The 26220-nt window shown below is 36.0% G+C and overlaps 4 protein-coding genes across 5 annotated transcripts; 3 read left to right on the top strand and 1 right to left on the bottom strand.

Annotated features, from left to right (window-relative positions):
• Positions 1-796: 796 nt before the first annotated feature.
• Positions 797-5658, bottom strand: LOC130963175 (mediator of RNA polymerase II transcription subunit 19a). 2 transcript variants are annotated; one of them, XM_057889323.1, is made up of 9 exons: positions 5481-5658; positions 5130-5266; positions 3160-3226; positions 2657-2946; positions 2122-2367; positions 1853-1912; positions 1614-1762; positions 996-1058; positions 797-917 (listed from the first exon to the last, which is right to left on the bottom strand). In XM_057889323.1, exons 3-7 carry the CDS (start codon positions 3188-3190, stop codon positions 1712-1714), a joined length of 678 nt encoding a protein of 225 aa, XP_057745306.1. In that variant the 5' UTR covers positions 3191-3226; positions 5130-5266; positions 5481-5658; the 3' UTR covers positions 797-917; positions 996-1058; positions 1614-1711. The 2 variants fall into 2 exon arrangements, with proteins under 2 accessions (XP_057745306.1, XP_057745305.1); XM_057889322.1 differs by having other exon boundaries at positions 797-1058.
• A 6980-nt stretch (positions 5659-12638) lies between these two features.
• LOC130962413 (uncharacterized) lies at positions 12639-13383 on the top strand. Its single transcript, XM_057888632.1, has 2 exons — positions 12639-12866; positions 12964-13383. Exons 1-2 carry the CDS (start codon positions 12639-12641, stop codon positions 13381-13383), a joined length of 648 nt encoding a protein of 215 aa, XP_057744615.1.
• A 5872-nt stretch (positions 13384-19255) lies between these two features.
• On the top strand, positions 19256-24837 carry LOC130960620 (pentatricopeptide repeat-containing protein At1g74900, mitochondrial-like). The gene is made up of 8 exons (XM_057886066.1): positions 19256-19937; positions 20406-21472; positions 22279-22987; positions 23347-23390; positions 23494-23539; positions 23922-23969; positions 24075-24203; positions 24372-24837. The coding sequence occupies exons 1-2, from the start codon at positions 19425-19427 to the stop codon at positions 21372-21374; spliced, it is 1482 nt and encodes a 493-aa protein (XP_057742049.1). The 5' UTR covers positions 19256-19424; the 3' UTR covers positions 21375-21472; positions 22279-22987; positions 23347-23390; positions 23494-23539; positions 23922-23969; positions 24075-24203; positions 24372-24837.
• On the top strand, positions 22383-24453 carry LOC130962412 (protein CYCLOPS-like). The gene is made up of 6 exons (XM_057888631.1): positions 22383-22695; positions 22814-22894; positions 23347-23390; positions 23494-23525; positions 24075-24203; positions 24372-24453. Exons 1-6 carry the CDS (start codon positions 22383-22385, stop codon positions 24451-24453), a joined length of 681 nt encoding a protein of 226 aa, XP_057744614.1.
• Positions 24838-26220: the final 1383 nt, after the last annotated feature.

The raw sequence follows: 26220 nt of genomic DNA, 5'->3' as shown, positions 1-26220 counted from the left end.
AACAGACGTGTATTATACAAATGTCAAATAAATATCGTGTTCGAAGAAGTGTATATACAAGTATACAACTTAACAAGTCAACAAAGTATCGGTGCTTCATAAGTTCTAAACTTTTAAGTAAATACTAATGATGCCCGTAACACTTTATTTGTTTTATTTATATCTCAAATATTTCAATAAAAATTACTAGCAAAGAGAGTAATATATTGTAAAACAGAGAAAACAGAGTTGGTCCTGAGGGAGAAACTCAACTTTTGAACACACAAAAAAAAAAAAAAAAAACCAAATTGGAAAAAAAAGGGTCTTTGGTATTCCATTCCATGTCATTCATTTCCCTATCAAATTCCACCTACAATTAGTTAATCCAAACAAAACCTTAAGGCCAAATTTGGTACCTGTCTCAAGACAAAAATACAAAACACTAACCAAAGAGATCTCTACCAAACACAGCCTAAATCCATGGAGAAAAAACATGAGTTAAAACTAGAAATTAACCATTAGTTAGAGGCCATCTCATCTCATCTCATCCAAAATAGAGATGAATCTTATGTACATTGATTTTTCAAGTGTAAACCATACCTATGAATATTATACACAAAACTACAAAAGTGAATTTTTTTTGGGGGGGATCCTTGAGGACTAAGCCACACATTTGGGGGTTGGTGATGATGATGATGATGTTAGTATTGGATACATGATTTGGGGGTCAAAGTAGTCAATTTACACATTCTCCCATCCATAGCCATTTTTCAATTATACTACTTCTACACATGTAGTGGCTCTAGCAAACTTTTAATTGATTTGTAAACTAAGGTTTTTTTTAAGAAAAAATTAAAGAAAAATTATCCATAATGTTGATATATCGATCCAGAGCACCAAAAAACTGAGGAAAAGGAAGACCAAAGTTCTGCAAATTACTGGAAATTATATGAAGGTAAATGTTATTATACAAAAAAGAAAAAGAAAGTTTTTTTTGTCTCCAGCAAATTTTTTACCTGCTTCCTTTTCCCTTCATGGGGTGAATTCACCTTTCAATCTTAGTCAGAACACTACCTAGTCTGCAAAAAAAATCACACAATATAAATAAATAAAATAATTTTCATAACTTTCATAGTTGCACAAAGAATAACCACTACCATAACAGTTATTAGTATTACTGCCAAATTCTAATAGAAAAAGGTTTAAAAATTTGTAATGAAGTTCCTAAAGCAATTTATTGTTGTAATGTTTTTTATTAAATCTATTAAATTATTATAAAAGTTCAAAACTTTTTGTAACATTAGGCTGTTTCAAGGACTTGAAAACACAATTTTCTTCAATATATGGACCTGATTAAAAAAATTTCCAACTATAGAGACCTAAATGAAAATTGAGTAAAACTATAGCGAATTGTGCCATTGTGGTATAATTAAACCAACTATCAAATCCACAGTAACAAGGGTTGGATTCATTAAACAGAAAGTAGAATTTTTTTTTCTTTTTTCTTTCTTTAACAATATGACACATGATGAAAATTTGACAAATAAAAGGAATTTATGATCAACTGCTTATAAACAGTATGAAGCATGTAATGGCAGATAAAAGAATAATATATTGGAACATTAATAAAGTACCTTACGAAATCTGTTAATTTCAAGTGAAGATGCCACCAGACTTTAACAAACGACAACAACCAAATGAGAAACAACGCGAACTACAGTATGTAAACATTTTAGCCTGCGACTTTTATCGCCCCCAATTCATCGATTTTTGAGCTCTTATGCTGCAACAAAATAAAGAAATTGAAAAGAGAACTTCATTAGATATAAGATTTCATGAATTACAAAGAATGCATCGATTTTTCGTTTATTACCTTGCTTTTTTTGTGTTTGTGAACATCATTAACATCATCATCTCCATCATGCTTCCTTTTCTGTGAATCATAAAGTTAAAGAAAGCAATTAACAACATTTTTAAATAGTATTCATAAGCAACAAATGATTAACAACATCAACAGAAGAGAAGTGAAAAGTTCAAGTTCATGAAGCCAATTTATTGAATAGGTCCTCTAGATAAGTGGTTCTTTAATTCGAATGTTAACAATGTTAGATGCTGCCACGCCGGAAACTAAAATTTACCAACCTTTTCATGGTGTTTCTTTGAATGGTCAGCACTTGAATCACGATGCCCACTTTTATCTTTCTTTTTGTCCTTGTCCTTCTCCTTGTCTTTGCTTCGGTCTTTATCTTTGTGACGATGTTTGTGTTTCTTATGCTCCTTATCCTTGTCCTTATCCCTATCCCTGTCTTTGTGTTTTTTATGCTTCTTCTCTTTGTCTTTGTGCTCGCTTTTCGACTTCCCTGGGATAGTTGGAATCCCTTTCTCTGCCTATGAGGATATTAAAAAAAAAATACTTGAGTCGAAAACTTAAATCGAGACGTCATCATACTATATTGTTTCTGAAACCAAGATAGTTCGCTTTAACCAAGAATGGCAAGTTAGGGGGCGTTTGTATAAATAACTTTTAACATATTTGTATAAACTTTATAAAATAGTCAGAACTTAATATGCTTTTAAGCTTTTCAACTATATAGGAAATCAAGTTGTTAAATCAGATTTTTGAAAAGTAGAAACAAGTGCACCCTACGTAAGAATGAAATCAAACAAAACATCTTACTGTGGGAAGATCAACAGGAGTTGTTTCCCTTAGTTGAAAAGCTTCTTTGAGAATATCTAGGTTGAAAGGCTGTAACCGAGCATTTGTCTCTCTGAAGTTAGAAGTGTTCTGAATAAGTTGATCTAATTGCATCCCATCTCCTTTTCTTACTTCTGTGTCTCCCACAATGTTGTGAAGATAGTGTGTGTCTGCAACTGACACTGGAAGGGGCCGCTTGCAGAAATAGTCATAGTGGGGTTGTAGTTTGAAATAACTAATAAGATCTACAGCTCCTGTCAACTCCCTCGGTCCTATCGGTTCAAATTACACAATAAGTCCTTGAGAAGAAAGCAGTGAAGAAAACAAAAGAAACATAGGAAAACTCGGTGAGTGAGCATGTGTGTATGTACATATAAAGTAAGAAATACGGTCATACATAGTAGAATTCAGTGTTTGAGATTTTTCCTCATCCACAAATGCGTAATGGGTAGTGAAAGAAAAACATTATTATGGAAAACTTTTACCTCCTCCAAACCTTTTGACTTCAGAATCCATGTGTCAATCCTTCCTGAACCGTTGGAACATTATCAGCTGCAATTTATAATATAACAAGCAGTTCGTCATCCATCAATATCAATTGTTTTCCTATTATAAAATACCAAGAGAATGTAGATTATGCATAATGCAAATGGTGTTCATAATGTCGCATGGCAAGTAATTCTGTGTGTCAACATGCAACAAAAATGGAAAAGACAAAGGCTAAGAGTTAAACAAAGCCACCCATCTATCCGTGGACTGGATCTCCTTAGTGCAATTTTGCATTTGCAACCTAAGTCATTACATACTCACTTTTCTTTCCTCCCTTGTGTCCAAAGTTTGTCTTTTTCTTTCTTTTTCTTTAAATAGCCATAAACGGCCAATTGAACTGCCAATTTATCACACCATGTAGTCTCAAAACAATTATCCAGTTTGTAAGATCTCATTTTCTTTAGAAGCAAAATAACTCAGCAATATGCACTCACTACCGAGTTATCGGTATGCATGACCAGCACACCAAAGAAGCAATAATGGCTTCTGCTAAGTGCTAAGCACACGCGCAAGACACAAAACCCCAAATTGAGCTTTTCTGTAAGAAACTCTTCAGGACACAATGAAATAGATAATACCATATCTCCACACAAATCAAACGTGTACAAATAACTCCTCCTCAATTTACCCACTCCTAAATGAAACTAATCAAAAAAAGCACTTCCATTATAAGTCTAATAAGGAACTTCACTCCAGCGCAATAATATTAATGAGAAAGTAAAGCTTTAAACAAGGCTTCCAAGATATTTAAGCAGCCCTAGTATTCCAACAAAACATTTAACCTAAATCACAAATCCATAAGAAGCCCTAGCATGCTAACAAAACATCATTTGACATGAGTCACCACCAAACCCTAAAGTAAGAGTATACGACGAATTAACAAAAACATATTTTATGCTCACAGCCACTAAGCTGAGAGTAGAACCATGCATCCATGGTATTTCTTTTCTTCATATTCACATACTTCAGAAAATCATATTTTTCTTCAAACTCTAGATGCCATAAAATCACTATAGAATCCAAAATTGCACCCCGAACTAAATTCCAAATTCCAAATCAATACAGTTGATATAATGGCTTTATCGCTGTTAAGTTGGTATAATATATTCAAACAACAAAAACAATGGTACTAGACAAAGAATTCATGTTAAGACACTACCATAACTGAAAACAAACAGTTCTATGTAAGAAAGAAACCAGAATTTACATCACCAAATACAAAACTTCAGATAAGCATGCACATGGATACTCTTGCTAATGTAGTTGACTTTGTAGAATTCAATTGTGAAAAGGAGAAGAACCAAAGCATTTGTAACTAAAAAGGTTTAAACTTTGTAGCATTAGTATTAGGATGATTTGCTGCTTCAATTAAGTTAAATGATTTAAGTTGCATCACATTTATTTATATTTTGGTTACCCCACCTCCAATTGATTTTTTTTTAACTTAAAAATTTCAGCTTGGATAAAGTCCTAACTTGAGTTGGTCAACTTTGGAAAAGATAAATGTTCCAACTCTTAAGGAAGAAAAAGGAAGAGGAGAAAAAGTAAAAAACCACCACATTACACACACAAAAACTAACATACAAAACTATATGAATTTTTTGGGGTACCTAATATCAAACAGTTTCCACTAATTTGAATGGTTTTAGGGCACAATTGCTTCCTAATTATAATCCAATCTCGGTTCTCACCTTCAAGAATACTTTCACAGATATTCAAACGTAACGTTCAAAATTTTTTTTTTTTCAAAAAAGTGCCATAAAGCATAATTCTTAATTCCTAAAATCTCCACCACACTAAACCTTCTTCATGGGAACTCCATAAACATGGCATACTTATACCCCCATGAAACTATCTAAATTCCTAACACTTGGGAAACCTAAAGGGAGAAGAACAATAAACTAACCTCAACAGTGAAAATTTTTCAGGGCCCTCGAGCAAGTTCCGAATTCCCCTTTTCGAACCCAAACGAACCAAAGCCACGCCAATCGAGAAGCTTCTTCAAACTTTTCGACCACACCCCACCAAATATTCCCTTAGAAACTGCACAAATTTCAAAACTTTTCAGCTGAACAAGCCAAAATCCGCAAAAAGGGTACTTGAAATTTTGAAGAAACAGGGAAACTTCATTGAAATAAAGTGCGAAAATTGGTTTTTGGTATTGACCCATTAGAGAGCTTGTGTAAGAGAACGAAATTATCGAAATTGCAGATCCAGAAAGTGTAAGAAGAAGACGGAGAAGATTAAGGGTGCTTACAGAAGCATGGAAAGTTAAGATCTTTGGAGGGGAGGGTGCGTGGTTCAGTTCTCAAACAAACTCCTCTTTTTAATTTTTTTTTATTTTTGTTTTTCTTGTTTGTGTTTGGTGTTTCTCCTTTTCTTCTCTTTTTCTCTCTCTGAGAAGGGTCTTATAGATGAAAAAAATTGCGTCTTTTTGTTCCCAAGTTTTCTCGATGCCAGTTGCCACTTTGTGATTTATTTATGTTTAGCCCTAAACTTCTGCTAAATTTTCCTTTTTGCCCTTTTCCAAGTGATGCTATTGGATCAAACTTCAAAGGTCAATTTTGTAAGCAACGGCCAAAAGGGTAAGTGTGTTCATTTTGGAAAAAAATATGCAGTGTATGTATTCTAATTCTGTCTCAAGTTAATATTTTTTTAAAGAATATTAGAAGATAAGATATGAGATTTATATAAGATGAGTCTTCCTCCTATATTATCTTATTTAATTATTGACTTATTATTATTATTATTATTATTATTATTATTATTATTATTATTATTATTATTATCTTAATACAGGGACAGACTTAATAAAATATTAGAAGGAAGCCAAAAATATTTACACAATAAAATAAAATTAAAATAAAATTTTAAAAAAGAGATAAGCTGAAATTTAAAATTAAGATAGGTAGCTTTGAGTGCCTGTCTCGATATATATTAAAAATTTACAAATAATATATTTAGCCGGAATAAGATTGTTATTATCAGGGTAAATTAAGATGATTATTTAATAATTTACATCCAATTTTGTAGTTATCCATTGAAGGATTTGAGTTTGAGAAGTATTATTTTACATGGAGAGAATATATTAAGAATTTGCTTATATAGTGAAGTATTAAAACCTCTGTCTTGGTCTCCGCTAGAATCTGGTACTTGGAAGTTAAATTGTGATAGGAGTGTGAACTTGGGAGATGATTGTGCTGGTTTTGGGTGGATAATTCACGATAGCTCCAGTCAATGGGTAATGGGATGCTCAGGAAATTTCTTTGGATCTAGTGTCATCAAGATGGAGTTGTGGAGTATATGGAAAGGTTTGGCTTGGCTTGGGAGGCGGGTCTTAAGCTTGTTGTCTGTGAGATAGATTGCGCAACAGCTTTTGAGCTAGTGACTGGTTGGCAAGTTTCACTCTGGCATCTTGAAAAAGAAGTGATACAATTGATCTTTGACTTGAAGTTAAGAAGGGATTGGGATATTCGTTTTGAACTTATCTCGAGAGAAGTTAATGTCGTGGCAGATCGGTTGGCAAAGATGGGATCTGGAGGTAGCGGAACTGATGAGGTTCACCTTTGGCACCAGCCACCAGAGGTGGTTTGTCCTCTCTTATTGTTAAGAACCTAATTTTTTTCTTTTTCTTTTATGCTCTTTTGTTTTTCCTCTTAGTTGTTCACCAAAAAATATAGTGAAGTATTATTAAGGGATTTTTTTGTTTGAGAGCTTTATTGTATTTTAAAATATTGTTTCTTATTCTTTATTTATTTGGTGAGGAAATTTAAAAATAAGAATATTTTTCAGTTAAAAAATTCTAACTTTTGACATAGATAAACTGGTACAAAATCATAGTATATCAATTTCTAAATTAAAAAACCAAACATGCTAGTAAAATTATACATGAATTACTAATCATAATAATATATTAATTAAACTAACAATTAGCTCATTAATCCTATTAACAAATTAACAAACAAATTAAATAAACAAAACATGTATATTGGATAAATAAATAATACTTTAGTATATTCAATGTATGTTAGCATCTATTAACTGTGTTACTCTTTTTTTTTTTTTTGTACTTTTAAAAACAATGCTATTAAAGAATACTCAGGAAAAACTAAGTAACCAAAACGAAAATGTGCTCTATATTAGTAGATTTTGTTACAACAATTTTCTGTTGAATGAAACTATATATTTACAATATACTTTACATGTTAACATAAGTCATTATTAATTATAATAGCCATAGTTTTCGAGCACATCTTCATAAATTCTTTGATTTAATTTGGTTAATCCTTTAAAAGCTTTAGAATCCAATGGAGACACATGCATGGTAGGTATTATTAGGAGTTTCTCAATAGTCAGAACTTTTAGGTGCTTGCTTGCTTATTATTATAATCTCCTACATTTTAATGATAAGATATATATAGCTATATATGATCATTGGATTGAAAATAATATCTTTTATTGGTCCTTCTTTTCAAGAGATTATTCCCCTTTTCTACAAGGACTTGTATGTAGTGCATTACAAGGTTCATATTTGAGAAAAAATGGTTGCTATTCAATGAGATAGTGACTACATCTTTTTATCTAACTAATAAAGATAGTACAGCCTAAGTTGTGTTTTAAGATTTCAAAGAAGACAGTTGGGAGAATTTGGCTTGTCACATCCATGCATAACAATAGAAAATAGTAGTAGTAGTAGTGGACATATATAAAAGAATAGAGGTCATGTTTGTTGTAACTTGCAAGGGTCTAACAACCCTAAAATGCACTCTTGTATGTGTTGTAGGTAAAAGCTATATTAGGAAAAGTCATGTTAGGGAAGGGGAGATGCAAATATTTCTTATTGGTGGGTACTCCCATGAAGATATTATAATTATCTTCATATGATGATTTTTCTTTTTGACCCTTGGATGATGGATTGTAGGGTTAGATTTTGATATGTTATAAAAGTGTTGTTTTTATTTAAAGTGTGGCCAAATTAATAAATCACACTTTTATACAAAGCATCTTCATAAAAAGATATTTTTTGCATCTTCATTTGAGTAGCTCCCTTTCTTATTTGTTGTGACACAAGGGAAGGTTGCTTTAGAGTATAAACCCAAAACCCTAATTAAAACAACTATATGTATATTTAAAAAATAAACAACTAGTTATAAAATTAAGTTGTTTCCTATTCATAAAAAATTTAAATATTTAACACTCAAACTTTTATCCTTTTTTTTTCTTTACTTAACTGATCTTTTAATACGATAAAATTCTAAATCGTATTATATCTCAAAGTGAAGTATTTTTCTAAGAATTAGGCTCATATATGTATAGAGATCGATAAAAAGGAATTAGATTTGTTTTTTAACATTTCTTTTATAATGGTTATATATATAATATGAATATATGATATAAATCTCAATGTTCAAATTTTATTTTATGATTATTCAAAGTGAACCAAATAAATATAATATCTCACTTAAAAAAAGGACATCTCTTTGGAATATTAAAACTTTTTTGTACTTAAAATAAGGATCAAACCTTTTTACACTTGTGTAAAAGAAACGAGTCTTTTATAATTTATACTCAACTTCAATAATCTAATTATGTGCAATTTTAATTTTGTTATTATACATTTTTAATTTGCTTGACTCTCACTTTTTCTCAAAAAATGCATATTAATACTAACAAATAGAATTTTGTTATTTGGCATTATAATATCTTTTTAAAACTAATAATACATTAATCTTGTTATTTTATAGAGATAATGACTAAATCAGTACCCGAAAGATTCAAACGCTGACATTTTGGTACTTGACTATTGTTATTGACAAAATGGTACCTGAATATTTTAAAAATTTGTCAAGCGTGCCCTCGTGCTTGCCGGACCATAGCTCCGGTGAGTACGATACTTACGTGGACACCGGTTTTTGCTTACAAGAGAAGTTTTATTTGAGTTAGAATTTGTAATTAAAAATATCATTAGCCTACTTAGAAATTAACCTAATTCAATTTTATTTTTGCCCCCAATTTAATTTTGTCCTAAAACCCAATTAACAACTACTGTTACTAGTTACTGAGTTACTGTGACTTAGTGTGTCTTAGATAGTAAAACTGAAAGGTCATATAGAGAGGGAGAGACGTTGCTCTGGAAGTTTGGCGCAAAAAAGAACGAGACGAGGTGAGAGACATTGTCGAATCAAGTGTAAGGGTTTTCAAGTGGCATCAGCACCTTTCCATTCTTCGCTAGGAGCAACCCTACGAAGAGGTAGGTTCTGCTTCATTCTCTTTGTTTAAGTAGTGGCCATTATTGTGGTTTATTTTCTGTGCTTGTGACATATTGTTTATTCATTGTATCTTCCCTCTACTATTTCTTAGATGGATCATGTAGTTACGTTTATGTATCATCACATGGATTGCCTGAAAAGGGATAGAGACGATAATGTGATATACGAAGGGGGTTTAGTTACTTAGATACACAGTGTAAATATGGAGACATGCAATTTATTTTTTGTTGAGGGGTTATTTTTAGACTTGGGTTACCCTGGATATAATGAAGCGTATTGGCTAGAACCTGGTTTCGACTTAGGTAAGAGTTTTAGAGTGCTTAGGACGGATGCTGAAGTGATGAGGATGTGTGAGAGTGCGATGAAGAATGACAATATTGTCCATCTCTATTTTGATCACCCCATTTATGCCAACCCTGAAATCCTTGATGAGGATGTGGTGTCTGATGGTAGCAGTGAGAGTGTGGTTGAGGTCAATCCACCTGGTGATGAGAGAGAAACTAAAGTTGTGAATGAGGCCACTGGTAAGGATAATGAGTTGAATAAGGCTTTGATTGTTGTTGTGAACGAGACTTTGAATGAAGTTGTGATTGAGGAGACTGTTGATATTAACGAGTCGAACAAATGTGAGGGTGGTGTTATGAATGAAGATGTGAATGATGGGAATGGAGATAAAGACGTTGAAGAAGATGCAACTCCAGAGAAGGTTGTTAAGAAGGTGAGAAAGAGGCATCCAAGACCACCACTAAGTGGTCTATCCCAAAAAAGAAGAGCTGCTGAATCTGAACAACCCGAGAGTGATCCTCGAGAAGCTAAAACAGTAAATGAATCCACAAATGAGACCAATGATGATGCTAATGTTGCCAATGAAGGTAATAATACTGGAGAACTAGTTGTGGATGAGTTGAGGCCAGAGGAACCAGTCACAAAAAATGCAGCAGGTAAAATTATTGTTTCTGTTTTGTTATAGCATATTTGAATAAGCATTGCATCATGGCTCACATATCGCAACTAATGTTTTAATAGATAATGTTACACAAACAAATGAGAGGACAAATAGAAGGAGAAATCATCCACGACCTCAACCATCTGTGCAGAGAATTGTACCTGGAAAGGATGATGAAGCACCAAGGGTAGAGGTGCCTAACCCAAACAGAGAAGATGGAGACAGTGAATCTGAGATGTATCAATATGATTCTGACGAACTGTATAGCCCTCCTGGATCTGATGATGAAGAGGAACCTGTATTTCCTCAACATAACCCGAACACACAATTTGGAAAAATTACTCTAGAGTTGAACATGGAGTTCGAGACCATGGATCACTTTAAAGTAGCAGTGCAGAAGTACAACATACAAATTGGCAGACAGGTATTCTATCTTAGGAATGAGAAGAAGAGGTGCATGGTGATTTACTATGACCCCGACTGCCCTTGGTTGTGTTACTGTGGCAGGACCAACTATCCAGCCTTGTTTCAGATTAAGACATTTCTGGACAAACATACGTGTCCGAGAAGTAACAAGAGTAAGTCAGTCACATGCGCTTAGGTTGCTGAGGAGCTGGTGCCGAAGCTCAGGATCCATCCCAACATGTTACAGAGGGAGGCATAGGAGTGGTTTAAGGTGGAGTATGATATTTCGGTTAATGAGAGGATGATATATAGGGCTATGGACAAGGCCAAAGATATTATTGAAGGAACGGAGAAGGATCAATACCTAACGCTTAGAGACTATTTGAACGAAATCATGAAGGCTAATCCTGGGTCAAGAGCCAACATGGGGACTACTCCACAGCTGGAAGGGTTGCCTAGATTTATGAATTTGTACATTTGTTTGGCTGTTTGCAAGAATAGATTTAAAGCAGGGTGTAGACCCTTTATAGTGTTGGATGGGACCTTTCTGAAAGGTTACTTTGGAGGGCAATTACTAATAGCCGTTGGTTAAGACATGAACAACCAGCTTTTTCCAATTGCATACGGGGTTATGGATGCATAAACTCGGGAAAATTGGAGATTCTTTCTTGAGGAGTTACATACTGACATAGGGAACTATAATGAGAATGCTTGAGTTTTTATGTCTGACCAGCAGAAGGTGATATGCACTCTAACCACTCACTTGTATTCTTATATTCTTCTTTGAGTTACTGCATTAATTAATGCTAATTACTGAGGCTACCGTTCGATGCAGGGATTGATACCAGCATTACAGAACGTGATGTCGGGTGTCAAGCATAGATTTTATTGTACGCATATGTAGAGAAACCTGAACAAGAGATAGAAAGATAAGGAACTTAAGGGAGCATTCCGGCAATGTGCAAAAGCAACTACTGATCAAGAGTTCAATGATGCAATGGCTAATGTGAAACGGATCAATAAACAAGCATGGGAGTATTTGGACAAATTTGAGCAAGAACAGTGGTCGAGATCAAGGTTTTCAGAGTGGCCAAAGGTAGATAGTTTGACAAGCAATAATTGTGAATAATTTAATTCAACAATTGTGGGTCTACGGGGGAAAAGCATCTTGACAATCCTTGAGAAGCTCAGGTTCTATATCATGAAGATGATGGCAACTCACAAGGACGCACTGATGGCTTACACTGGACAAATAGCCCCTATACAAGTCAGTAGATTAGAGAAGGAGAAAAGACAAGCTAACTACTGGGAAGCACCATGGTGTGGTGATGATAAGCACAACGAATTTGAAGTCAGAAAGTGGCAACATAGAGTGAGAGTGAATACACGAGAAAGAACATGTTCATGCAGAAAATGGCAGCTGACTGGACTACCATGCTGTCATGGGATTGCAGCAATCTAGAGAAAGAATGAGAAGCCTGAAGACTATGTCCATCACAAGCTCACTATTGAGGCATACAACAGGACTTACCAGTTTCACATTAACAGCATACCAAGTCAAGAGAATTGGGAGCATCATGAAGGGTTGCCTTGTCTGTCTCCTCCATACAAGAGGCCTATTGGCAGACCTTCAAAGAAGAGAAAAAAGGACAGCACTGAGCAAAGTTCTAGGAGCCAATACAATGCCAAGAGAAGATATGGCTAGATAACATGTCAAACCTGAAAGAGAGTCAGTCAAACAAAATCATTAATTACTATTTACTTACATAATATCATTGAACTATTTCTGAATTTGATGAATGCTGATTTACTTTATTCACCATCTCTCTGCAAGGCTGGACATAATAGTAGAACTTACCTTGAGAGACCAACTGGAACAGAAGCTGAAGAAGAAGACATTGATGAGAAAGAAGCTAGAGAGCAAGAAGCTAACTTGGAGGAGACCATGGAGACTGCACATGCTGCACATGTTGCAGATGAGGAAGACCTCACTCAAAACTACCCAGGAAGTCAGCCTGATGAGGTAAATAATTGTAATTTAGCATACCTTATTGTTTCCAAAATGTTAGACCTGGAACTGTGAAAGCTTTTTTTTTTAACTAAAGACCCTATTGATACAGAACACTGTCAATGATGTGTCTGCTACAACAACTGCTGCACCCCCTAATGTAGCCACTACACCAGTAGCACCCTCCTTGGTGAGACCAGCAACCAACTCAGAACCAGCACCTCCAATGGCAACAAGGCCAACAGCACCAACACCAATAAGGAGAGGCAGACCTACTGCTGTAAGGGACAACCCAGTTCTGCCAAGAGGAAGAGGCAGCATCGCTCGAAGAGGACTGACAGCAACCTCAACAACACCTCTCACTTCCACACAAAATGGTGCAGCTGTACCACCATCCCCTGCTCAACCTAGGGTTGTCAGGCATGCTGTTGGGTCTAAATCTCATATTCTACCCTCACCAACCAGTGCTGCAGGACCATGTAGTGTGTCTGGGTCAATACTACAAGGTCTATTAGTTAGGTCCACTCTTTAAGCCCAACCTTCAGCTTCATCTAGGCCACCAACTGTGTCTAGGGAAACCATGGCAGCAGCAAGCCCAGCCACACAGAGCAAGTTCACAGGCTTCATGCCCACCCCATCCTTGAAGAAGAAGAAGAAAAAGCCATCTGGACCACCACCATCAAAGCAATCTGCAAATGATAAGAAGTGACCTCAGAATCTTGGGTTTTCAGTTTGTTTTTAGTTCTATGTTGGACCTGATGTAGTTACTATGCACCTAAGTGCCATTATGACATGTTAAGTGCTAACTAAGTTTTTTGTGATTTTGTTAATGTCATTTTGGGTTAGTAGTACTTGCCATGAACATAAGTGTCATTATGCCATCTTAGTTTTTTTTGGGCTTGCTTGTGTTATTTTAGATCTGAAGTATGTTACTTTGAATAGTTATGGATTATTATTTCATGTTATGATACATGTGTTTTATTCAACTTCTGTTTATGGCATCCTTTCTTAAATGCTTACCTATCTTCCATATAGCTTTCTCACATCACAACAATAATAACTAAGTCACAGAACAAGAATAACATAGCATCCATTAATTCATCTCAATTACAATGAGGAGAACATTACAAAGGAATAAAATGTCATTCTTAAACTCTTAAACTGTCCATTGCCTACCTACTTAGCCAAATAAAACATACTCAAAGCCAGATTTAACCCAATCAATATACAAATAAAAATCAGGAACAACTCAACCCTCTTTAGATGCTCCTTCATGTCATTCACCACAGATAGCACAATCATTATCCTATTAATTTCTTGGCCATCGCCACACTCCAGATTGATTCTAATTTTCTTTTTTTGTTCTGATTTGCCCACCATGTTACTATTCTCCGAAGAAACTTCTCCTTTCACACATTGTTGTTGTATTTCATCCAACAATTGAAAAACCCACAATGCATTTGTGTGTTCTAGCACGACACAAAAATTTCATGGATCAGAGGACGATTGAAAACTAAAACTAAATAACCAGAGACAACAAACCAAGGAAGATTGCATTATTTCGTCACGTATCCATCAACATTCTAAGCTTACCTTCCACATAGGGCAACGTAGAAACCATCTATCAGGGTTGCTACTTGTCTTCGACTTCAACGGAACCACTAGAAGGGGACAAAAGCAGCAGCCGTCGTAGGTTTTACTCACAATTCCTGAACCACCATCCACGTCGAAGGCTTGAATCGATGACTGCTTTCTCACGGCTGCAGCTTTTCCACGAGCCCTAGTTGCTTGCATCTTCCAATTTTGGATCCTGTACTACGAGTGAACGAAGATAGCAAAATTGAGTTTTAGGGCAAAATTAAATTGGGGCAAAAATTAAATTGAATTAGGTTAATTTTCAGGTAGGCTAATGATATTTTTAATTACAAATTCCAACTCAAATAAAACTTCTCTTGTCAGCAAAAACCAGTGTCCACGTAAGCATCGTATTCACCGGAGTTATGGTCTGGCAAGTATGAGGACACGCTTGGCAAATTTTTAAAACATTCAGACAATGTTCTAAAAACCGGATCAGACCGATTTAACCGTAAACCGGCAATATTAACGATCCGGTCAGGCATATAAAACTGATAATCAGAAAACCGATAAAAAACTGTTGAACCGGATGAGAACCGGCCGGTCAGACCGAACCGGAACCCGCCCGGTTTACACAAAAAAGAGTAGCTCCTTCGTTTCTTTCTCCCGTTCTCCCTTTCTTTCTTTCTGTCAGAGAAATCACACAAACCCAACCACAAAACCACCGCACAAGGAGTGGCATACTGCCGCCCTCCGTCGCACTCAAAGTTCGCCATCCGTCATCTAGCTTCCCTCTTGCTCCAAGTCTTCAACCCCTGTTCGCTGTCACCGATCGCGGTTGCTTCTTCGAGCTCGGCGTCCGTCGTCTTTGTCTGCTCAGCCACGCTTCCGTCGCCGTTTGTTTGCCGTTCACGTTCGCGTTCTTCGCCGTTCGCGTTCGCTCGGCGTTCACCGTTCGCGTTCACTCGCTGTTCACCGTTCGAGTTCGCGTTCGTCTGGAAGCCACTTTACTCTGCTTCAAACTCTGCGACCAACCCGCGCGCTCCACACAGCCGTCGAACTGCTCTCTGTTGTCCCCGCCGTGAGTTACCGAAACCCGCCACCAGACAATACACTCACACAACACCAATACTCTTCTTCAAACTCTGCAACTTCTGATTTCTATTACAATAAGTAATTATTTGATTTGGTAGTGGTTTGGATTTTTTTATAGACTAAATTAAAGTTACAATAGTTATGTTCTCTTCTCTATCACATTGAAATTAAGCTTTGAATTCTCTTATTTCGTTTTAATTTTACCGCACTCAACATGTTTGATGAAATGCTTTAACCATATTTCTGGTTGGTTTTATAATTTCTAGCTTTTAGAAACTTAGTAAGTTGATTGCATGTGAAATTAGAATAATTGGATCATAGTAATTAGGGAATTTTAGCTGTACAAATAGCATTTTTGCAGAAAACATATTAGCATGATGATTCCACTTGCATTAGTGTTCTTCTGGTAAATTTTTTAACTGTTATTGTGAACTTGTTAATTTGCTAATTGTTCTTGTGTTCTTCTGTTACTTTTAATTTTTTTTGTTTTGTTGTGATTTTCTGTTCTTGAATTTGTTAAGTTGATAATTTGGTAAATTGTTGGGCTGCTGTTGTTTTAATTTGTCAGATTGTTAGGTTGCTGCGACTTAATTTGTTGGATTTTCTATTTAGGTCTTGTTCTTGTTTATTTGCTAAATTGTTGTTGTGTATTTATTGTTTATTTGCTGGATATTGGTGATCATTGTCTTTAAGATTATTTACTATGCAGGTTTAGTGTCATCACTGTTTTGGAATGTTTTATAATGTACTCATGTTTGTTGCTGTTTTATAATTGCTGGTTGCAGGTTTAGTGTGATTATTGGTTAATGTTTTGTAATGTTTGGTGCTGAATGCTGATTGTTGAGTTCAGATATGGTTGTTTATTTTGACTTGGGTAAAGAGACTTATGGTCATTTTTTTCTGCCTTATACCGATTTAGATGATTATTTTCAGAGGATGAGCACTTATTTATGTATTTTGAGAAACTGTCTTTCTGTGTGTTATGAGCATTTGGTGAAGCCTGCATTGTACCAATTCAAAGCTTAGTTTTACCAAATGGTCTTCAAAGCAACTCATCCAAAATGCTACTGTACAAATCCAAGTCTATTGTCTCTAAAAGCCTGTATGCACCTTCATTTGGTGAAGCCTTTCTAGCACTAGTCCGCTACCAACTTTGTTATTAATAATGTTATCAAATTTATTTATCCGAGTACTATGTTTATTTTTTAGTTGGATTTATGATAATTCATTTGATATTCTTCCTATTTTTATCAGATATTTCTTTTAACATTTTGTGTACTGATGAGGAATTGTACTTGCTTGTTATCATGCTTTCATCTGGCAATTTGCGTTTAATATAAAAAGGAAAATCCTAAGAGAGTAATTCACCACTCCATTAGAAAAACTTCATACTACCTTTTATACCCTCAACTTAATACTTGCATATTTATAATTTATTTATTATTCTATTCTAAAACGGTTTTTCTGGTTGAACCAGTAAACCAGTAAACCAGTAACTAAAACGATTTGATGACCGGTCCGGTTCTCAGAACCTTGGTTATAATTGAATTTTATCATACACTTGGAACTGGATTTGGAGGAAAGTTTAATTTCATTTCAGAATTAAGCACTGCAAACCGACAAGGTTTCTGTGATTTGATGCACTGCATTCAATTCTCTAGTTAACAAATATATATTTCTTTCATTTCAAGGGAGGAATCTTGTTTCCAAAGAAGTTATATGAATGGACAGATATGTGGTAAACGTGTCAATGTGGTATTGGTACTGGACTTTACAATCCTTTTGTTATACTAAATTATTTTCGAAGGTCTGCATATGATGTAAAGTATGAATATATACATGTTTTATTATTTATTTTGAAGTTATATGGTTGGTTAAGTTATCAAGAATGTCGTTGTGGACATTTTGTTCTTAATTTGGAATCCCTAACCTTAATAATAAGATCCCAAAAATGAAGTGAACTGATCCGCATGCATGAACCTCAATAAACTTCCATAAAATGGAATTTAATGAAACAAAACTCATCATTATTTTTGGTTGAGTTAATGACTTTATTTGTTTTCTTTATTAGATGGTTGAAATCTTAAATTACAGTATCTGAATCTCATTACTATACATGTATGGCTAATTTGATGTGACATGGCTAAAGTCTCATTAAGAAAGCATTAATTGATTTATTCGGTGTAAAAATAATCGGTTTTTCTATGTAAAATATTGATTTTGTGTAAAAACTGGTTTTTATTCTAAAACCAGTTTTCTTTTTATATAAAAACCGGTTATTTTTTTAAAACCAGTTTTTATTTTTATAACCGGTTAAAAATTGGTTTTTAAATTTCCTAATCAGTTAATAACCGGTTTTGTTATGTAAAACTGGTTTAGTTAATTAACCTGAACTAAATATTTGGTAAAGTTTAACCATAACCATGTACAGCCCTAAATATATAGGGGTTTTGAAATGGAAAAATGGGATTTGCACCTTGTTTTCTTTTTCTCTGGTGTGGAACAACTAATTTGTCTATATGCACATTGATGATCATGCTAGGCGCTTGAATTGAATTTTTGGTTGGTGGAGTTAACTCAGATTAGATTATATGATATGTTATGGCACTGCAATGCAAGGCTTCTGGGAAGGATTACTAATCATGCTGTCCTTTTAGCTGTTCTAATTTTATTAGCTCCACACCACCTTTTTTTTTGTCACTTATGTGTCCTTTTTTCTTTGTGTAGCATTTTGATTTGGCAGTGTTATTACTTATTAGGTTGAAGAATTGACTGGACAATTAGTGTGATCAAGGGAATGGGAAGGAAGGAATAAAGAAAGAAACGAAACAAACATTTCTTTCCCGTAGCCCGCAGCCACAGCATCCCCCGCAGCCCTGCTCGTTGTCATCGCCACTCTTCTCCACTGGGTATAGGCGTCGTGTGTGGAAGCTCTGTCATAGTCTCTTCTGTTCGAGCTCTCTTCTCTGTTCGCCTGTGTCGCCGTCTCCTCTGTCGTTGACGTCACTCCCCTTCCTCCTCACCGCCGGTAAGCACTGTGATAATATTGTGTAGTTTTGTTAATAATTTTTGCTGTGTCCCCTTTCTCCTCTGTGGCCCTCTCAATTTTGTGACTTCTACGGTATGCTTTGATTTCCCGTTCTCACATGCATTTCTGAATATTTTCATGATTTGGTTATAATAAATAAAAATAATTAAATTGGCAATTTCAGTACTTCTCTTTCTTGCCATCATTACTAGCACCATCCAAGCACCATTATTACACCTTTGCTTTTTGCATACAAGGTTCTACTACAGTCAACTTAATAATATGGTTTCTGCTGCATTTTATAATGATTTATTTCTCATATTGAAAGTTTAGTCCATATATTTTGTTTAAATTTGTGTTTTCTGCTAGAAGTTGTAAGATATAATTCTCAAGAGCTATTTGTACCTGCTTTAAGGAAATTTTCCTATAATTCTTAAAGGTTTATATGGGATATCTTTGTGGCATCAATGCATTTCCTTGCATCTGATATAAATTATTGTGTTTTGTTCGGAACAGGCATTGGGGTATCTTCAATTATTGTGTTTTAATTAAACCGGTTGAATCCCGGTTGAACTCTGGTCGAACCATTAAACCAGTAAACCAGTTATCTTACCGGTTCATTGACCGGTTCGGTTCGGTTCTCGCAACCTTGACACTAACACACACCCACCTTCAACCTTCACACTCTCACAGAGCTTCACGCAGACATTCACTCTCACCTCTCTACCTCACTCACCGCACGGTAACCGCCGACCACGTCAGCCAACGACGGCGGAGGTCGTCAAACGTCACTCTCTTCGCCGACTCCTGTGCCTTGTCCCTGCACTGTCAAGTGTCTGCTCACTCGGTTCAGACCAAAACAGTAAAAAAAAAAAATGCTCACTCGGGCACCGCCCAAACCCCGTAAACCAAAAACCTCATTCTCGCTTCCACCTCGAACATTTTCTTCCTGCACCCACTGTCCATCGCCACCCCAACCGGCAGCAGAAGAAGATGCTAATGCCGTAGCCAAACTCGTCCTCCAATCAGATCCCAAAACCCTCTCCGAAGCCCTAGCAAAGCCCACCTTCCAATGGTCCCCGCACCTTGTCGACAGGGTTTTGAAGCTTCTGTGGAACCACGGGCCCAAAGCCCTCCAATTCTTCAACGCCCTGTTCCGCCACCCGACCTACGTCCACTCTCCTTCTTCGTTTGACCACGCTGTTGACATCGCAGCACGCATGCGCGACTATCAGGCCGCGTGGGCCCTTGTGGTTCGCATGCGCTCCCTCCGCATTGGGCCCACTTCCAAGACCCTTGCCATCCTAGCCGAGCGCTATGCCTCCGCTGGAAAAGCCCATCGGGCTGTTAATGTGTTCCTGTCCATGCACCACCACGGCTGCCGCCAGGTATCACTATGACATTGTAGCATAAATACCGACTAGTTACTAGTTACTCACGTGATAGTTACTTACTGGTTGTAGTTAGTTATAAGTTAGTTATGAGTTAGTTGGTGGCAGTTAAAGTAAGCTATGAGGATACGAAAGAATACTCAGATTCACAAGCTAGAGAGTAGAGTACAAAACTCAAGGACCTAGTTGGTTTGTGAAAACATTTTCTATTTTCAATATTTTGTGCTAAAAAAAAAGCGAGAACTGAGAAAACTTCTTATTTTGTTTTTTTTTTTTTAATTTTCGGTTTTCCTTTCACAAATCCCTGCAAATAGAAAACAATAGAAATAATATATAACTTGGAAACGCAAGCCAAGCATGCCCCATGTTTTCTCATTCTCTATTTCACACATACAATTCAAAGCTGTCTTGTTTCTATTAATTTTTGTTTGATCTCGGGAATTTAGTTTTTGATGATAAAACCAGGACCTTGCCTCTTTCAACACCATCCTTGACATTTTGTGCAAATCAAGGCGCGTGGAGATGGCTCATAACCTCTTCAAGACATTCAGGAGCAGGTTTAATTGTGACAGTGTCACCTATAACATAATCGCCAATGGTTGGTGCTTGATTAAGCGACCCCCTATGGCATTGCAGGTGTTTAAGGAGATGGTTGAGAGAGGCATCATGCCAACGCTGGTGACATATAACATAATCTTGAAAGGGTATTTTATGACTCGTCAATTGAATGAAGCTTGGGAGTTTTTCTTGGAGATGAAGAGGAGGAAGTGCGAGATTGATGTTGTTACATACACTACTATGATTTATGGGTTCGGGGTTGCGGGAGAGGTTAAGAAATCAAAGAGGATTTTTGATGAAATGGTTGGAGAAGGCGTTGTTCCAAATGTTGCTACTTATAATGCTTTGGTGCATGTTCTGTGCAAGAAGGATAATGTGGAGAATGCTGTCTTGGTTTTTGAAGAGATGGTGGTGAAGGGGTTTGTGCCAAATTCAGTTTCTTACAATGCTGTGATAAGAGGGTTTTGTCATGCTGGTGAGATGGAGAGGGCATTGCGGTTTATGGCTAGAATGGAGAAAGAGGGGTGTCAGCCAAATGTTCAAACGTATAATGTGGTGATTCGGTATTTATGTGATGCTGGGGATATTGAGAAGGGTTTGGAGTTGTTCGAGAAGATGGCGGATGGGTCATGCTTGCCGAATCTAGACACGTACAATGTTTTGGTTAGCGCAATGTTTGTTAGAAAGAAATCTGAGGATTTGATGGTGGCTGGAAAATTATTGTTAGAGATGATCAATAGAGGGTTTTTACCCCGGAAGTTTACTTTTAATCGTGTTCTAAATGGGCTTGTCCTAACCGGCAATCAAGATTTTGCAAGGGAGATTTTAAGTATGCAGAGCAGATGTGGTCGTCTTCCTCGTCAGTTGAAATTGTGAGGCCCTTAATGTTAGACTTGAGTTTGGAGAAACATTGAACTCAAAATTTGGACAATGTATTTTATGATCATGCCATAGAGAGCCTTCATCCACACAAGGTTCATTGATTTTGTTCTCCCTTCAGCTTCTGTTTATTGCATATAATTCAGGCTAAGGTGATATTGTCTATATTATGTTAAATCTATGTTAGTTCTACATACGGTGTTTTCTGTTTTTGGTTGTGGTATAGTGCCTGAATGGAAAAAGAAGGCATGATTAATGCTGTAGCAAAATTGGAATCAATAACTTTTTGAAATTGATTCCCAAAACTCATCTTTTTTGTGACCCGGATTTGTCAATATTTAACTCCTTAATTCTTGCTAGTGGTTTTGTGTGTCATTGTTTCGTGAATACAGGTAATCCTTCATCCATAATTTTTTATTCTTTTTCCGTTGTATGTTGATTCAACTTATATGTAGATACTATGATTTAGGAATGTAACCAAAACTAAGAATGAAACTATTATAAACAAGAGGTAGTATTATTCCGCCAAATTCTTTCTCTTTTAGCTTATACTATTGTTGATACATGAAAACAGGTCATGGAACATTTTGCATCAGAGAATATTGTGTATTTAGAGTTGAGAAGTACTCCTATGGTGATTAAACTTACGCTGACAAAACTGACCATGAAAAATTGAGTAAACTTACTCTGACAAAACTGACCATGAAAAATTGATTAAACTCTACTCTCTAGCTTGTGAATATGAGTATTCTTTCGTATCCTCATAGCTTATTTTATCAAATTTAATTCACTTTTCTCCTATTCGATGCCTTGAGGTGTTTACACCACACATCAAAATCTCGGCTGAAGCCATTATTCAATTAATATTCTTAGCCATTTGAAGTCTCATTGTTAAATGCAGGCATGGTTTCTTAGCAATCAAAGAATGACTAGAAGCCGGTCGTCCGAATTGAGGAGGTATACTGAAATGCAAAATGCACAGGCAGCACAAGGTAATCTATGTGCATGGTGCCTCAACATGGTGATGGTATTGACACTATGAAACAAGAAGCAGCAAATTTAACTGGGATTGATTATCGCTCGATGTATGAGCTTCCAAACCAGCAGCGATCATTCATGACTTCATCCAACTCCTCTTCATCTACCTTCAAGACACTTCAATTTGGTGATGCAGATAAAGTTTCATCTTCTGTGAGCATACTAAAAGACACACTGCAACGCAAGATAACCGAGAAGGAAGCCACAGATAAAAGCCTAAATGGAATCTTTTGTCCTCAAGAACCTGTTTTCCACAGAAAATTGGAGTCATCAGAAGCCAGTGAATGTTCACGCTATGTCCAATGGCCAAGTTGATCACGGAGTCCTGCAAATGCTCGAAGGATCGATGAACTTTGTTATGGATAGCTTTGCTAATCAGACAAACCAAATGTATTTAGGGACAGCTTCACAAGAACCTTCTCAAAGTGAATCCTCTGTTGCTGCACCTGTTGTCTCCTCTGGTTTAGATGCTTGTGAAGGTCCTAGCAATTAAAATCAAACTCTCGGCCAAAGCTCATGGAAACAAGTGGGAGCGAGTAAAAGTTCAAAGAATGCTCAAAATAAAGTCAAAGGTATAAGTTTTAACAATGATTATCCTAAATAACTTTTCATTTGACTTCCTTCATCATGTTCATTTTGTTTGATATTAAAAATAAACTAATTCAGTTCATTATGGAAGCTCTTTTATTTGAAAACTGATCCACCAAAAGAAGCGACTACATTGTACTAACTAGGAGTCCGCACAATTATTATGTCCAATTTATAATTTGCATTCAAATGCCATTTTATCTCGGAACTCAGAATATAATATTTCTTGATTATTTGGTTTTCAATCAGTATAAAATATTTTTATATTATTTGTTTTTCTTTTAAAAACAAATTTCCATCTTTTTCCCCATTAAACTACAATTGTGTTTTTGTGGACGTGCAGGTTTCAGAGAACAGATAATGGATAATCTCAAAGATGACCGAAAGGTATAGCCTACTCTCATTTCGTAACTTACTTCGGTAGAATTATGGTTTCAACAATAGTTACTATTTATATCATTTTTCCTTTAAATCTTGTTAAATTGTGCAGAGGAGAAGTCTAGACAGATATGGATCTGTATCGTCAGCAGTCTCAGGTAGCCATTTATTTTTGGATTACCATGTTAATGACTACTTTTTTAGATTCTACTTTCTACAATATCATATGCATTTAGATAATTGTAAATCCATGGATCTTAATATAACAAAATATACTAGTTAGATGCTCGAGGTAATGTTAACGAATAAAGGTAGACGCATATTAAATATTGGAATTAAGATTTACCATGTGAAATTCTAACTTATGCTAAGACAGAGATTTTATGTCCAAATCACAACTCACAATTGCTTAATCATTTTGACATGATTATCTGGATCACATGATGGGAACTATAGGGAAAATGATGAAAAAATGATTGTGTTGAAATTATGGCTTTTTGTTTGAATCTCTCTTATCTCTCAAACTAAATGGTTGTGCAGAGGAAAAAGTAGACACTACAAAAAAGCGCAGGGTGAACGTTCAAGGAAGTATGTAGATCAATCCTTATAAACACATATAATGGAGTTTCTTCCTATCTCGTATTGTATTCGATACCTGTTTCATTTGTAAAGCCATGTTCTTGTGATATGCAGAATGGCTGAGGCAAAGGAAAGAAACTTAACACCATCAGTTCCCTCGGACATGCAAGCTGTCTTGAAGCGTTGCGAGACCCTTGAAAAGGAAGTCCGGTCGCTAAAATTTAATCTGTCCTTCATGAATAGGTAATCAAAGAAAAACAAAGTTTAGCACCTACTTAAGATAGTAAGATGAAACATACATTATAGAATCACTTGAATTTTCATTCTTTATTTTCCTACTAACTGTTAAACTTAGTAAACAAATTGTATATACATGAATTGATATATTGATCATACCCTGCGAATTTTCAGGAAGGATTCTGAACAGACAAAACAGCTAGAAGACCTTCAGAGGCAGAACAAGAGTTGGCAGATGAAAAAGAGCACCTCCTAGAAGAGATTGAAAGAATGTTATGAGAAAATGGAAAAATCTAATGCTTTTGTATCTCACCATAGTTAAGTTGGGGGACAGTTTAGGCTAACACCTGATAAATGGTGAATCTCTGAAATCTATTTGCGAAATATTCCGTAAATCTCATTGATTTTGTAACTTGTAAAATCTAACTGTTATTTGAGATTTGAGAAGTGCAGATTAGGATATCATATTGCTAATGAATTTGGTGAACTAGAAAATGGATCTAATGTACTTATAAAGCTTAGCTTGATTTAGGATTGTAAGAAATGTGCAAATTGTAGGCTATATAACAAGTGTTTGGCCTTCGGATTCCATCTAGCATTGATTTTTGCTTCTTGAGTGTTCTTTGCTTGAATCAATTTTAGAATAAAAAAAATACACGAATTCTTAATTGAATTGTGTTATGTTGTATATATAAAATATTAAATATTTCATCAACTAACACCAAGCATAATTAAGAAAAACAAGGGAAATTGATCCTCACAATTTAATTTTCACTTGAAGTTGTTAAATATGATATTTAATTACACAATCACAAAACATGTGATACAAAGAGACTCTTATGAGAAATCACACTTAATTTTGTCCCATAAGTTAAATTGAGAAGATTCATTTCTTAAAATATATAGCTCCATTCAGTTTTCATACAAAAATGATTCCTAACAACTTTTATCAACTCAAGTCATAAACTTGAGTGAACAAGAGTGTAATCCAATTCAACCATGAACTTAGATTTGTTATTTCCGATTACTATGGCGGAACAAGACCTTTCATTCAAATCAAACTATTACATCTTTAATTTTCATCCATACTATATGTTCATACCCTGGCCCAATGCAAAGGCCCAGGTCCAACTAAAAGGCCTAATCTGAAGGATTAAGCCTAACTAAGTACCGACCTTCACATAAGAAGTCGGTGTCAACCACGATTTGGTCTGAAGAAGTCGGATATAAGATTAGCTGGCAGATAAACACTCATTCAAATGAGTAACCGCCCCTAAAATCTCTCTAACCGCTTCCTAAAGCCATATCTTAACCTCCCCAAGATAATGGGGCGGTTAATATCCTAAAGATACGGCACTACACCAACGGTGGTTATTGGCTCACCACTATAAATACACTGACACCCCTCAGGTATCTCCAAGTCCAATACTCTCTAGACCTGCTCACACTCTTGCTAACTTAGGCATCGGAGTGTCTTTGCAGGTACCACCCCCCATTCACTCACGCGCGCAAGTCGGACGGAGCCTCCCGAGTTGCAGATCCACCCGGAGTTCTCCTCCTTCATACACTTGGGCCACTCAACGCCATCCGTCTCATTTATCTCCGGTTACCCACCGTAACATTGGCGCCGTTGCCGGGGACCCGAGAGATCATCCATTGATGGCGGATAGATCCCACGAAGAAGGCCATGTGGAAACAGATTCTGAACAAGAGAATCTAGACATGGGTAATGATAATGAAGACCTGGCCCAACACCAGGAAGATCACAACCAACACAGAGAGGGTACCTCCGGAATGAAGAATCCGAAGGTAAATTCCTCAGACGGGCGTGAATCAGAAAAAGGCGGACCATCCCACGTAGCTGAATTAATGGGATTAGTCCATAGCCGCATGGAACAATTGGAGCAAGAGCGGGAGAAACAAAAGGAAACCGAAAGGTACCTCAAAGAGGAGATGGAGCGGCGAAAAGAGTTAGAAAGAAAACTCTTACAGCTGGAATCCTCCCTCAAGGGTCACAACTCCC

The sequence above is a fragment of the Arachis stenosperma genome, chromosome 2, assembly GCF_014773155.1.
Source record: "Arachis stenosperma cultivar V10309 chromosome 2, arast.V10309.gnm1.PFL2, whole genome shotgun sequence".
Lineage (NCBI taxonomy): Eukaryota > Viridiplantae > Streptophyta > Magnoliopsida > Fabales > Fabaceae > Arachis > Arachis stenosperma.
Note: the sequence above shows the minus strand (reverse complement) of the source record. Positions and strands in the feature narration are given on the sequence as shown.